Source organism: Oratosquilla oratoria, chromosome 1, assembly GCF_046742065.1.
Source record: "Oratosquilla oratoria isolate Oo_2021 chromosome 1, ASM4674206v1, whole genome shotgun sequence".
Lineage (NCBI taxonomy): Eukaryota > Metazoa > Arthropoda > Malacostraca > Stomatopoda > Squillidae > Oratosquilla > Oratosquilla oratoria.
Window position 1 is genome coordinate 101,350,259 of NC_134777.1, and position 14,374 is coordinate 101,364,632.

Below are 14,374 nucleotides of genomic sequence, written 5' to 3' on the forward strand. Positions count from 1 at the left end.
TAAACACAGGGGAAGGCGCAGAACCCTAAACACTCTAACGTTTCGTTTGCGTAGAACTTCTTCAGAGTTCTACGCGAACGAAACGTTAGAGTGTTTAGGGTTCCGAGCCTTCCCCTGTGTTTATGTTCTCCATCATTCAAATCATATATACATACATACATACATATACATATATATATATATATATATATATATATATATATTTGGGATCGAACCGAGGTCTAGCGCATTGCCAAACCAACATCTTACCCACTGCGTCGTTGTAGATTCAGATGATCTCTAACTTGAAGTTGAACAAATTACGAAGATTCAGGTAGACGTCTAACTCTCGTCCTAACCTACTCATAATTTCACGGAGATCCCGAGCTCAACTAACGAGCAATCGCCAAAGCTAATTCGAAACCTTTATAGGATTTCGTTGTTGTAAATACTCGAAGTGAATCGGCAGTAACGGCGCATGTCAATGATTTTTTTTTTTTTTTTCCGATTGTCAACGCCGGGATCGAACCAAGGTCTAGCGTTTGCCAAACCAAAACCTCACCCAGACGCTCTAGTTAACTACACAGACACAGAGGGACACCTACCAAATTGGGAGGGAACCACTATTCTAGCCAAAGGTCTTCACAAGAAACAACGGAAAATAATTGAGTCCCTTTACATTGTTAATTACAAACACACACACACTCACACACACACACACACATATATATATATATATATACATATATATATATGTATATATGTATATGTGTGTGTGTGTGTGTGTGTATTTAGGATTTTTCTAAGCTTTATCACTTGTTACCACGAAACAAGGATGTTAGCCACTACGCCATGTATGATGCTTCAAAAGGAATCGACGGCTACCTAAGCACACTCATCATGGTGTAGCAATACGTAGTCTCATTTTCATTGAGTCTTCATTCAAGCGAGCCATCCGACAAGTTGTAAGCCGACATAATCATGAAGGAAGGATACTACTCACGACGCCAGGAACGATGCTTCAAGAGGAGTCATTCATGGCGTATTGGGTAGAATTCTTGCTTCGGGATTATGTCGGCTCACAACTTGTCGGATGGCTCGTCTGAATAGACCTGATGAAAATGAGGAATGTGCTCGAGGAATCGTCGACTCCTTTTGAAGCATCTTTCATGGCGTAGCGGTTAACATCCTTGCTTTGTGATTATGTAGGTACAATGAAAGGTTCGCGTCCCAGTGACGGAGCCTCTAAAAACACACACACACACACACACACACACACACACACACACACATATATATATATATATATATATATCTGTGTGTGTATGTGTGTTCATCAACAAAAGGTACATGTAAAAGAAAAAATGTATAGAAGCTATTCGGCAATATATAACTACCGAACTAGCTTTAGGGAGCCAGCAAAATATTTGAGAGATAGAAACGGAGTGATTAGTAACTGCAGAGGCAGGAGTGATTAGTAACTGCAGAGGCAGAATAGTAAAAAGAGTAGAAGAATTAGATATTTACCAAAAGGTTTGCCCATCAAATACTGTGAGTCGGTAAATTTATTTTTAGACATTAGCAGAGTACTAGAAGTTGGAATCGGAGAAATAACGTTTGCTCTAAAACGTATGAAACTAGAAAAAGTACCTGGGGAAAAATGAAGTGTCGATAAATCTACTGAAAGACGCAGGGAAAGATGTTTGTTTTAGCTTAGCTTAGCTATATATCCAGTATATAAGCCAGGGAATTGTTCTTGTATTATGGTACAATCCTATAGTAATTTTACTTCACAAAAAAGGAAATCAGAAAGACCTTAGTAACTAACCGATTAGTTTACCAAATGTATAGAAAGTATTTTCCAATATTTTTACAAATAGACTCGGTTAAGTTTTAGATAAAAGCCACTTCTGAAGTGGATAGTCTACAGATTATTTGCATACGATGAATTAATTAATCGAAAAAACAACAGAATATAATAAACCTAGCTGTTTAGCTTTTATAGATTATAAAAAGGCCTTTGACTAAGTAGAATAAATAGCAATCCTAAAGTCACTACACAAACAGGATGCAAACGAAAACATGATAATTGTTCTGGAGAAGAAAGACACTGCTATAGTTCGGTTACATGGAGATGCAGAAAAGATAAAGATCGAGAAAGGAGTACGGCAAGGCGATACACTTTCACCTAAACTATTTATGATTTGCCTGGAAAATATTTTCAGAAGATTGAGTTGGGAAGGGAAAGGTTTAAAGATTAATGATATCTTAATCACCAAAGATTTGCAATTACATTAATCATATTTCAGAAAGAGCAGAAGACCTGCAAGAAATGCTAAATTACTTGAACAAGGAAGGTCTCAAGGTAGGTTTGAAGATGAATAAGAGTAAAACCAAAATAATGATGAACACGAAAGTTCAAAGTGAAGAAACTATAACCGATGGTGAATTTTGAGTATGATTATTTAGTCCAGATGCCATAAAGTGTATTACAATTGGTGAGAAATGTTTGGTAAATATAAAAGGATTATTAGAGGCTTTCTACCTCTATGTTTGATATGTAAAGCTTACAATGAATGTATGATGTCAGCAATAATGTATGGATCTGAGACATGTAAACTGACGAAGGCGATGGAGACAACGAGGAGGAGAATGGATAGATTAATTGTAGGAATAACGCTGAAAGACAGAAAGAAGGTAAACATTGATAAGAGAGACTAAAGTTTTTGTTTTGTTATCATTTGTCTGTTTTGATTTTTATTTATTATTACTTATATGTCAATTTATCATTATTTACTATTTACCTGTTTGTTTATTATCTAACTATACCTATGCATTTACTTATGTATTTTATTTGTTATTTACATTATTAGTTTTTATTTATTAATTTATCATTATGACTTTATTTCGCATCCGACCTAGATATGGACCAAAAGGTCTCCTGTCGGCATGCTCCGCCTTTGTAATCCTTTGTAAGAGATGCTGTGGAGGCAATGAAAAAAATAAAGAAGTGGAATCGGGCGAGAAAGTTGAATGATGGGGGATGGAGCGTATTACTGAATGGACGTCAAGCGTATAAAGTCTCTCCACACAGAATATGGAGAGACGAGATAGAGACGTTTGCAGGATTGACGTGGTAGAAGTTGACGCAACCATGCGAGTCATAGAATGGTATGCGAGGCCTTTGTTTCAGCAGTGACTTAAATGGCTGACTGATTGATTGAATGATCAATTGATATACCGTATACGCGCGCGTTTTTTTTTGTGTATGTGTTTGTGTGATTATGTGTGTGTGTGTGTGTGTGTGTGTGTGTGTGTGTGTGTGTGTGTGTGTGTGGGGTGTGCGTGCGCGCGCGTGTGTTTATGTGCATGTATGTGTGTGTGCGTGTGTTTATGTGGACGGACGTATATCTGCTGTAAATACATAATTTATCTACATATCTATATATTTTTCCAGGCGGTCCCGGAAGTGGCAAGATGACGCACGCGCAGAACCTGGCGGACATCCACGAAGGCTACAGACACATCAATATGTACGTTGTCATCAGCGAGTACGTCAAAGAGAATGGTAAGTGTTGGACTCGAGCAAAACTTTAGGTGTTGACTGTCCCTCCGGGTCTTATCTATGGTTTAGCTCTGAAGAAAACAAGGTGAGTTGCTTCTCAGCATGTTACTGTCACTGTTATAATCTTTTATGTTAATGTCGTGTATTGATTAGATCTGAAAATTTTCTGTGGTTTGTTTGTTATTGAATGCTTATATGTTCTGTGACTTTATGGTTGAAATAAAGAAAACTAAATACTTTTTGTTAATTTTCTATACGTCATTCTTTAATTACTTAATGGTCTTGGAGGGTTTTCATAGCACAGGAGGCTAGATTTTGAGTTCTTTTCTCACAGCGTGAGGCTACAAACGAATGTAATTTAAACCAAAGCTGAGGTAGGGTCTCCTTCTTGTGACGTTATGCTTTCGGCTCGTGAAAACTGTTCATTCTTCACGTCTACCTTGCCCACCCTTTGTGATGCCGCACGAACACCTTCCCTGCTCTGGACTACCTTTATCATCTGCATGTCTAACTTTCTCTTCAGGTGTGTGTGTGTGTCGGACGGGGGAGGGGGGGTCCGCTTTCATGCGATGTCGTATTTATTTCTTCCTTTCTTCCTCCGAATCGTCTCCTTTTTAGTGATGTCACCTGCGTGTCTTCTTACTTTTTTCAGACCCTTCTGGTTACTTATCTTTTCTGGTCTTGTGACGTCTTCCTTAAAGTCCTATGGTCAACTTTCCGTGATGTCAATTAGCCCCCCTTATGATACCATCTACATTCCCTACTTCGAAGAGCACGATTATTTATATTTAGGAGTATTCTTTACAATTATCCCTTCAACGTGAAAAACATCTTATGGATGTTGTTCTTAATATGGATTTTGTCTACTTCAGAAGGGAGAAGGGAGGGGGAAAAGGGAGGTAAATTTGGCCCAACAAATGTCCCCATCGGTCAAGATCCCAACCCTACCTTTATGCCGGTTATAAATACCCAATCCCTCTCTCAGCTGCTGGAGAAAATCGTCTGTTCTTTGTCAGAAATAGATGGGTCATTGTGTACCAAAAAGATTGTTGAATTAATCTGCAGTGCAGTGACCAGTGAAAGGGCCAGTCAACAAGAGAACCTTTTGGTATATATTTGCACCATTACTATTATTATCATTTTTGTTATTTTTACCATTATTATTATTATAGTTATTAGTATAATAATAATAATTTTTATTATTATCATCTTATTTATTATCATTACTATTATCATCATTATCATTATTATTATTATCATTATTATTATTATTATTATTATTATCCCTCCCATCTTCATTTTTCCACATACCATCTTGGCACACCTTTACTCCCTCCTCGAAACACCCCTATTCCTCCACTCCTACCTCTACCCTTTCCTTCACCACCTCCCACACTTCTCTCAGCTTCTTGTACTCCTACTCCTTTTCCTTCTCATTTAAACAGTTTACTCTAAGCACCTCCTTACCTACTGCCCTTTTCCTCTTTCTTCTTCCATCCTTCATTCTCAACTTACTTTCCACCAAAAAAAATATCTGATATTCCCCTACTCTCTTCCCTAAGAACATGGATATTCATAACTTTTCCTACTCTTCTCCTGAATACCACTACATAGTACATTAAAGCTTTATCAACCACCCTTCCATCCACCACCCTCTCCCATGTGTACTTATGTTTGACTTTCTTCCTAAATACTGTGTTAGATATCATCAACTCTCTAAACACATCTCCACCATTAACTCTCCACTGAGATTTTTACCTGACACCTCAAACTTCCCAACAACTCCGTCTATTGGTTAATTCCCTACTCTAGCTTTGAGATCTCCCAATACCAATACATTGACATTTCTCCCAAAACTCTGGACGCACTCATTTAAATCTATCCAAGAAGCTTCCCTCTCCTCTACATTCTTCTCACTACCGGGCCCATATGCACTTACGGAAACCCATATCTCCTTTTCCAGTTTCACCTACATCCACATTGATCTTAAAGTAATCTCTTTCCACTCCACCACACACTTACCTATGTCTTCACATACTAATATAGCCACACCTTCCCTCCCTTGTCTTCTCCTCATTCCTGACACCTTCCCCACTGCACTCCCTAACTCAAACTCACCCCTCCCTTTCAACTTAGTCTCACTTAATGCCAACACATCCATCTTCCTTCTCACAATCATATTACCACTCTATTCCCTTTTACTCTCATTTGTACTACACCCACGCACATTAAAAAACTCAAGCAATAAGGTTCTATTTGGAAAACTCCTCACAGACCCTCTTATACCTTGACGTCTCGTAGGAATGTCCGATGGGAGGGAATAGAAGGAAGGGTAGTGAGAGGTTGCATGATGATGTGGAAAAGGTTGTAGAAGAGAAGAAGCGAACATTCACGGACTGGTTGCAAAGTAGGATAAGGGAAATATATGAAAAAAAAGAAGAGAAACAAAACACAAGATAAATGAGGCAAAAAGGAGAGCGGATGTAAAATGGGTGAGGAATATGGCATAATTTTTCAAAAGTAACAAAAGGAAGTTAAGAGAGGAAGGGGAGACGAATCAAGTAGAGAAATGGTAACAGGTGCAGATGGAGAGATGATAACGAAAGAGGCGGCGGTAAGGGGAAGATGGGCAGAGTATTTTAGGGAGCTGTTAAATGTGTAGGAGGAAAGGGAGGGAGTAGTGGTAACAATGGGAGGCGCCAAGAAAATGACGGTGATGGGTAAAAAAATGGAGGAAAAACAAAAAAAGATGAGGTACTAATAGGTACCTGAGTTAGAGGGTGTCATGCGGAGTGTCTGAAGAAGGGAGGTATAGTAGTAGTGGACTGGCTCGTGAGGTTGTTTGTGTCTATGGGAGGATAAAGTGCCTGAGACTGGAGGAGTGCCTGTATAGTTATGCTTTACAAGGGAAAAGGGGACATATGTGAGTGCAGTAGTTTCAGAGGGATCAGTTTGTTGAGTGTAGTTGGGACGGCATATGGGAGGGTTCTGATTCAGAGGATTAGGAGAGGAACAGAGGGAATAATTGGTGAGGAACAGTGTGGATTTAGGAAAGGTAAGGGTTGCGTGGATCAGATTTTGTAGTAAAACAGACATGTGAGACAGCTCTAGGAAAAGGTAAGGGTTTTTTGGGGCCTTTAAGGATTTAGAAAAGGTTTATGACGAGGTAGAAAGATACCGTGAGAGTTATTACAGATATAAGGAATCTTAGGAAAGCTGTTAAAACCAGTCAAGAGTTTTTACGAAAGTAGTAGAGCCTGTGAAAGAATGGGAAATGGAGAGAGCGAGTGGTTTGAGGTAAAGGTGGGGCTGCGTCAGGGATGTGTCATGTGGCCATGGCTGTTCAATGTGTACATGGATGGGGTGGTGCGGCAGGTAAATGCGAGGGAAATGGTCAGGGGACTGGAAATGGTTAAAGAAAAAGGAGAAAAATGGGAGGTGAGCCAGTTGTTATTTACTTACGACACTGCGCTTGTGGCAGGGTCAGAGGAGGGATTAAGGGAGTTAGTGACGGAGTTAGGGAAGGTATGCGATAAGGGAAAGTTGAAGGTAGATGTTAATAGTAAGATGATGATATATACAAGGGAGAGGATGTTAGCGAGTTGGAGTAAATCTGAAAGGAGAGATGCTGGAAGGATTGGGTAGCTCTAGGTATTTGGGGTCGCATGTGGCAGGGAAGGGAGGAGTGGAGGTGGAGGTAAATTGTAGATTAAGTAACTTGGAGGATTGAAAAGTTTCATGAGAAATAGGCATTTGGAAATCGATGCAATTAGGAGATTATATGAAAGGGTGATTGTGCCGACAGCACTGAATGGGGCAGAGACTTTGGATTTAAGAGAGGAGGAGAATTTTTTTTTTATTGTGTTTCAGATGAAATGTCTGAAAAGTATAGTAGGAGTTATAAGGTTGGATAGTGAGAAACGAGGTGAGAAGGAGAGCTGGGGTGGAAAAGGAAATGGCAGATAGGACTGATGAAAGATTATTGGAATGACATGGACATATGGAGAGTGAGTGAAGAAATATTAGTAAAAAAGGTGCGGAGGGCAGAAGTGGATGCCATGAACACGAGAGGACGATCGAGGATGAGATGGATGGATGGGCTGAAAGGGGCGTTAATGAAAAAGAAATAGCAAATGATTTGTTTTGATTGCAAGCGAGTTGATCTAGATTTCATTTAAAGTTGATTTAGGCCTTACCTCGAGCCCAAATGGATAATGATGATGAACTCCAGAGCTTTTTAGCGACTGTAGCTTGACACGAAATCCCCGCCTCTGTCTACTTGCTTGTAAATTCCTTCCACATTATAGTATGAATATTAGAACTATGCGCTTTAATTTTGGCAATTCTTTATGCAACGATACAGATACATATTTTTGTTTAGATAGTAATTGTCTGAGCCGATCAAGAGAGAGCAATTAATTATCGAAGTTGTCAAAAAAGAGGGATTCAAGTGGCAGTTTAGACCGTTTACTCCAGAACTGAGCATTGTATTTTGAAATGAATTGTAGCACAGGATTTTTTACCCCTTCGCTACGGTGACATACCTAATCCACACATTTCATTCTCATTATACGCCACTGTGTTGGATGTAGTTACCGTGGATGACGCCTGGGGTATATACTTTCTTTGCCGACCGAACAGCCGCTTAACTTTGTTTCGTTCCATCTTGAGTTGGAAGTCAAAGCCACGGTAAGCTATCGGACGCAACGCAATTTCATCACTGCATTTGGGTTTCATCATTATTCGTACCCATGTGTCCGATTCCCTTTGCATTGACTTTTGGTTCAGTCTTCTTCCAGATTGTGAAAGGATAGGTAGTATAGTTACTGACTGTACGCTTTTGTTTGAAGTTTTTCACTCTAATACTCTATGTATCCATCTTTTGTTACAGAGTGCACATAGTGTGTGGCCTATTCTCTATTTCCTTTAACCTGGTAAAAGTATCTTCTAAAATTGCAGAGAGGTTGTCTCGTTATTATAGTTTGTGTTTAAGTTTGATCCTTCACATAATCTTTTTTTTCTTCAAAGTAATATATACATTTCATCAGGAAAATTACCCCAATGCCTGATGCAATATTTGTTATCAACCAAACCTCTGCCAAGTTTAGATGAACAATTCACTGTTACTTTTTGTGCCGGTTCTCTCCACATGTCACAAGCAAGGAGTCCCAAACAGCTAAAACTCACCTTTTCCCTCCTACCCCCCTCATTCACCCCCGATACCCCACCCTTGACCCTTCCCCCTTCTCATTGCCCGGCCACTCTCTCTGCGGTGAAGCCTCCAAGCAGGGCGAAGGCAAACCCCTCCGGCGGAGTGCGCTGGTCTCCAGGGGCGGACTCAGGGTCCCGCCTACGCAGCCTGAGGGCTCTCAAGGTATTGTTTTAGGTTTATATTGATCTATATATACATATGAATATGCATACATGCTTCTGGTACATCTGGTACCTTCTGGTACATCCTGATTGGAGGTACCGCCTTCCTACGGCGTCTGCCTCGGTGGGCTCCTGCCTGCCACGCCTCGTCCTGCTCATCCGCCCCGACGGCTGCTGTGGACGGGCAGCCCGGGTCGTTCTGCCATTACCTTTTTTTCATACCTGCTGTGCATAAAACTCCCCATGCAGCAGCTTGTGCAGCAGTATATGCAGTTGATCGAACAACTGTCTTATTGATTAATCTTTTTTTTTTATATATATAATTTAGTGTTTTTTTTTTCCTCCTGCCTTACCAGCTTACTTATGCTTTTCGACCCTAAAAAAACTCACGAGTCAAACGACCCGGATCTTGCCACTCCTCATGACGAAATTATCTCCGGGAAGTAGCAAAGCAAACAAGAGTTATCAAAAGCCCTTTTGAGTTATAAAAGCCAAAATTTAGAGCTTTATTGTGGCCAAGGGCAGAAGAGTAGCAGGCTTCACGGCCTCATTTGGCTCGTGTCTCCTTCTACTTGATTTAATTATGCCTTCGTCGCCACCGCTTGCAATGCGGCACGATTTGCCTTGCAAGGCGCTTAAAACACACCATGGCTTGCATATAAAGCAGTTCCCATACAAAGTCAGCTGTTGCTCACACGACAGCTCCGACGCCAAGACTTACGTAGCAAAGGCATTAGCAACACTTATTTTCTATGTAGTCATGAGCAAAACCTATGACGTATCTGGCGATATCAATTACACAAGCATAACTTCTGTTTCGGGTTTTTGACTATCTTGACCAAAAATAAATTCTATTATTATTATGATTATAATAAATATCATTAGCATTACTATTTTCATTATTATTATTATTTTCATTATTATTATTATTATTATCATAGTTATTATATCTATTATCATTACTTTTTTCATTATTATAATTATTATTATTTTCACTATTATCATTATTATTATTATTATTACTATATTATCATTATTATTTTTATTATTATCATTATTATTACTATTATCATTATCATGGTTATCATTATTATTTTTTATTATAATTTTATTATTAATATCATTACTATTGTTATTGTTATTATTATCATTATTATTATTATTGTCATTCTTCTTATTACTATCATCATTATTGTTATTATTATTATTATTATCATTATTGTTGTTATTATTACAATCATTTTTATTATCATTATTATTATCATAATTATTATATCTATTAATTATCATTATTATTTTCATTATTATAAATATTATTGTTTTTGCTGTTATTATCATTATTATTATTATTATTATTTTTATCATTATTGTTATTAATATTACTGTTATTATTATGGTTATCATTATATTGTTATTATTTTATTAAGAGGGGGTTTACACGGTCTAACTGTTCACCGAACGCGGTTCGACAGACACGTGTTAAAATGTTGTGTGAACGGGATATTTGGGAATTAACCATGTTCGACAACCAAATACCCCGTTCACACGTTCACCCATCACTTTAAACACGTGTCTGTCGAACCGCGTTCGACGAACCGTTAGACCGTGTAAACCCCAATATTATTATTATTACTATTGGTGTTGTCATTATTATCATTATTATTATTGTCATTCTTATTATTATTATTGTTATTATCATTGTTATTATTATTATTATTATTATAATTATTAATAATAATAATATAATTATATTATAATTATTATTATTATCATTATTATCATGATTACTAACATTATAATTATTATCATTAACATTGTTATTATCATAATTACCTTTATTATTATTACTATTACTACTACTATTATTATTATCGTTATTATTGTTATTATTATTTTTATTATTATTATTATTGTTATTATTATCGTTATTATTATTATCATTATTATTATTATTACTACTACTATATTATTATTATTATTATCAATATTATCATTGTTAATTTTATCATTATCATCATCGTTATTATTGTCTACTTAACCACTACCACTGGATTATCATAGGTTTTGCTCGGTACCGTAAAGTTACTTCTGATTAAGTACTACAGTAGGTGTTGTCCTCTACGCCGGGAACTGCGGGAGGCGTGTTTTGGTCGTTGGTTTATGACGCGCATTTTTCCCCTTCTTTCTTTCTTTTTTCTTTAACGAGAATTATTTATCTATTTTCTCGTATCGTAGATGTTCGGCGCATTTTTTTTTCCAACTCCGCCAAAGAGGCCCACCACTGTAGTGCTTAGATGCGAAGGTAACTGCACGAAGGAGGTCCAACAAGATAGACCCTTATATATAAGCCCTTTGTTGCTATAGATTATAGCGTGGCTCTGTCTCGTTAAAGACTGAGGTCCGAGTCCCGGGTGAGTTGTAGATGTCACAACCATGTTGTAGATACAGCAGCAGTGTGGTTCTTACAACCACGCATCAGCAGTGCGTACGACGTAGCAGCCGCACTGAATGAGAATCGTTACGGTTGTTGTATAATCTGAATTCTTTTACACCCTTGTAGTCTTACAGCCACCCTTGTCTTACAACCGTGTTAACAGGTTCACAACCGCATGTAATAATGAATGAAGTAAAAAGCCTTTTTTGGTTTGTGTGTTTCATTGGTGGCTGGGGACGGAATGTAGTACTTCTAGTCTTTCTGTCGGGAAATATCGGGAAGGGGCCCCATCTCCTTGCGTGGAAAGTCCGTTGGGCGGCAGAGCCTCAGGAACAGTGGGATTTTATCTTCTTGAATTTCCGCCGCCGGTATTTGGGTAGTGGGAATGTGTGAAGTGGTCGTGTCAGGTCACGTCGCCGTTTCTTGATCGGATGATCGGGAGAGCAAGGAGGGTTCTGGTGGGGGCCTTAGACTTCTTGTATCTTCGATGTCCCGGGTGACGTAGTGAGGAAAGAGGGGCAAACACAGGACCAAGTGGAGCCTGGATCGACCGCGTGCCTGTCATGAACATCTCCCCTAAGTCTGCCCTTAATGCCCATAAACTGAAGGGAATTAATTGACATTAGCTTAAACAAAATCTATACAGTAGAGTGCGCAACAGTGCGAGAGGCATTAATTCTTGTGCTCCGACTGAAGAGGAGGCAGAGAAGGAGACTTCTTTCGTATGAATTAAGTCGCCTGACAACAGCTGGAGTACCAACCAACCGGACATTTTGGACAATTTGATAAAGTCGTCCCGATGGTTACAACAGGGCTGGGATGTTATGAATGCTGCCTCCCTCAACTATTTTCCTCTTCTTGTCTAACCATTGTTGCAACACTTCTACTCCGTTCCAGTTGGGTAAGTGTCCATATTGTTCCGCGTGAACCACCAAAATGTCCGGTTGGTTGATACTCCGGGAGTTGAAGGGGGCGAGAGGGAGGAATGGGGTAGGTTAGGAAAGGAACGCGGCATCGAGCATGCGGGTTATAAATATGTTGATTTTCTGTCCATGTATGCACACTCTGAAGAAGTTCTGTTAAGAGCGAAACGTCAGTGAATAAAAACTCCAACGATTCTCGGTGTTTATCTCACCACCCTACCACTCATTTTGTCGTCCTTCCTTCAACATATATATATATATATATATATATATATATATATATATATATATATATGTATATATATATATATGTACATGTACATAGATACACGCATATCACGAGCATAGCTCCCCTTCCTGTAAGATACAACTAGGTAAATATGTATATGTATGTATATATATATATATATATATATATATATATATGTATATATATATAATTGAACAGCCAAGGCGACATTACACGTACCTGGTGAAGTCCCACCTTTACCTCAAAACACTCACTCTCTCCATTTCTGATTCTAACAGAGGCTCTACTGTACTACTCCCCTTCCCGTAAGATACAACTATATATATATATATACATATATATATTTACATATATACATATATATATATACACACACACACACACACATATATATATATATATATACATATATATACATACATATATACACACACATATATATATATATATATATATATATATATATATATATATATATATAATTGAACAGCCAAGGAGACATTACACGTACCTGGCGAAGTCCCACCTTTACCTCAAACCACTCACTCTCTCCATTTCTGATTCTAACACAGGCTCTACTGTACTACTATCGTAAAAACTCTTGACTGCTCTTAACAGCTTTCCTCCTATCCCATATATCTGCAATAACTCCTACAGTGTCTTCCCGTCTACCCTGTCATAAGCCTTTTCCAAATCTATAAAGGCCCAAAAAAACATCCTTAACTTTGCCTAAAGCTTTCTCACATATCTACCTTAACACAAAAATCTGATCCACGCAACCCCTAACTGTCCTAAACACACACTGTCCCTCATCTATTACTTCCTCTGTTCCTCTCCTAATCCTCTTAATCAAAACCATCCCATAAGCATTCCCAACTACACTTAACAAGCTAATCCCTCTGAAACTACTACACTCACACTTGTCCCCCTTTCCCTTGTAAAGTGGAACTATACAGGCACTCCTCCAGTCCTCCGACACTATCCTCTTTTAAATAAACATTAAATAGCCTCACCACTGAGTCCACCATCACTGTCCCTTACTTTTTAGACATTTTCTGTGACACCCATTCAACACAGGTGCATTACCTACTCTCATCATCTTAACAACTGCATTCACCTCATCTTTCCTTGTTTTCTTTCATTATCCTCACTCATCACTGTCATTTTCTTAGTGCTTCCCACTGCAACTACCTTTCCTTCCCTATCCTCTTTCACATTTAACAACTCCCTAAAATACTCTGCCCATCTTACTCTTACTGCCGTTTCTTCCATTATCGTCTCTCCACCTGCACCTTTTACTTTTTCTGCTCTTTATGCTTTAATTTCTTTCCAAAACATCTTTTTATTACTTTAAAAAATTATATTATACTCATACTCTTACCCCATTTCACATCTGCTCTCCCCTTTGCCTTCTGCATCTAATGCTTTACTTCTCTTTTCTTTGTAACTCTCATATGATTCTCTCGTCCTATTTTATAACCAATCTGTGAATGCTTGCATCTTCTCTTCTACAGCCTTCTTTGCTACCTCATCCCACCACACACTACCCTTCCTTCTATTTACTCCCGTCCTTCTTGTTCCACACACCATCTTTGTACACCTTGTGACTCCCTCCTTGAACCAACCCCATTCCTCCTCCACTCCTAGTTCTACTTTATCCTTCACTCCCTCCCACTCTCTCTCAATTTTTTCTTGTACTCCTTTTCCTTTTCTTTCTCATAAAAGCAGTTTACTTTAGGCAACTCCTTACCTTTGTCCTTTTCCTCTTTCTTCATCTATCCTCCACTCTCAACTTACCTTCTACCAAAAAAATGATCTGATATCGCTCCCCTTAGAACCTGTACATCCTG

General features: G+C 38.4%; 1 protein-coding gene across 2 annotated transcripts in view; it reads left to right on the forward strand.

The window, feature by feature from the left end:
- Nucleotides 1-14,374, forward strand: part of LOC143024614 (adenylate kinase isoenzyme 5) — a 154,091-nt gene that overhangs the window by 70,789 nt on the left and 68,928 nt on the right. For both annotated transcript variants that reach the window (XM_076183480.1, XM_076183489.1), the window contains exon 3: nucleotides 3,437-3,547. In XM_076183480.1, coding sequence (XP_076039595.1) covers nucleotides 3,437-3,547 — 111 coding nt within the window. The remainder of the gene's footprint in view (nucleotides 1-3,436; nucleotides 3,548-14,374) is intronic.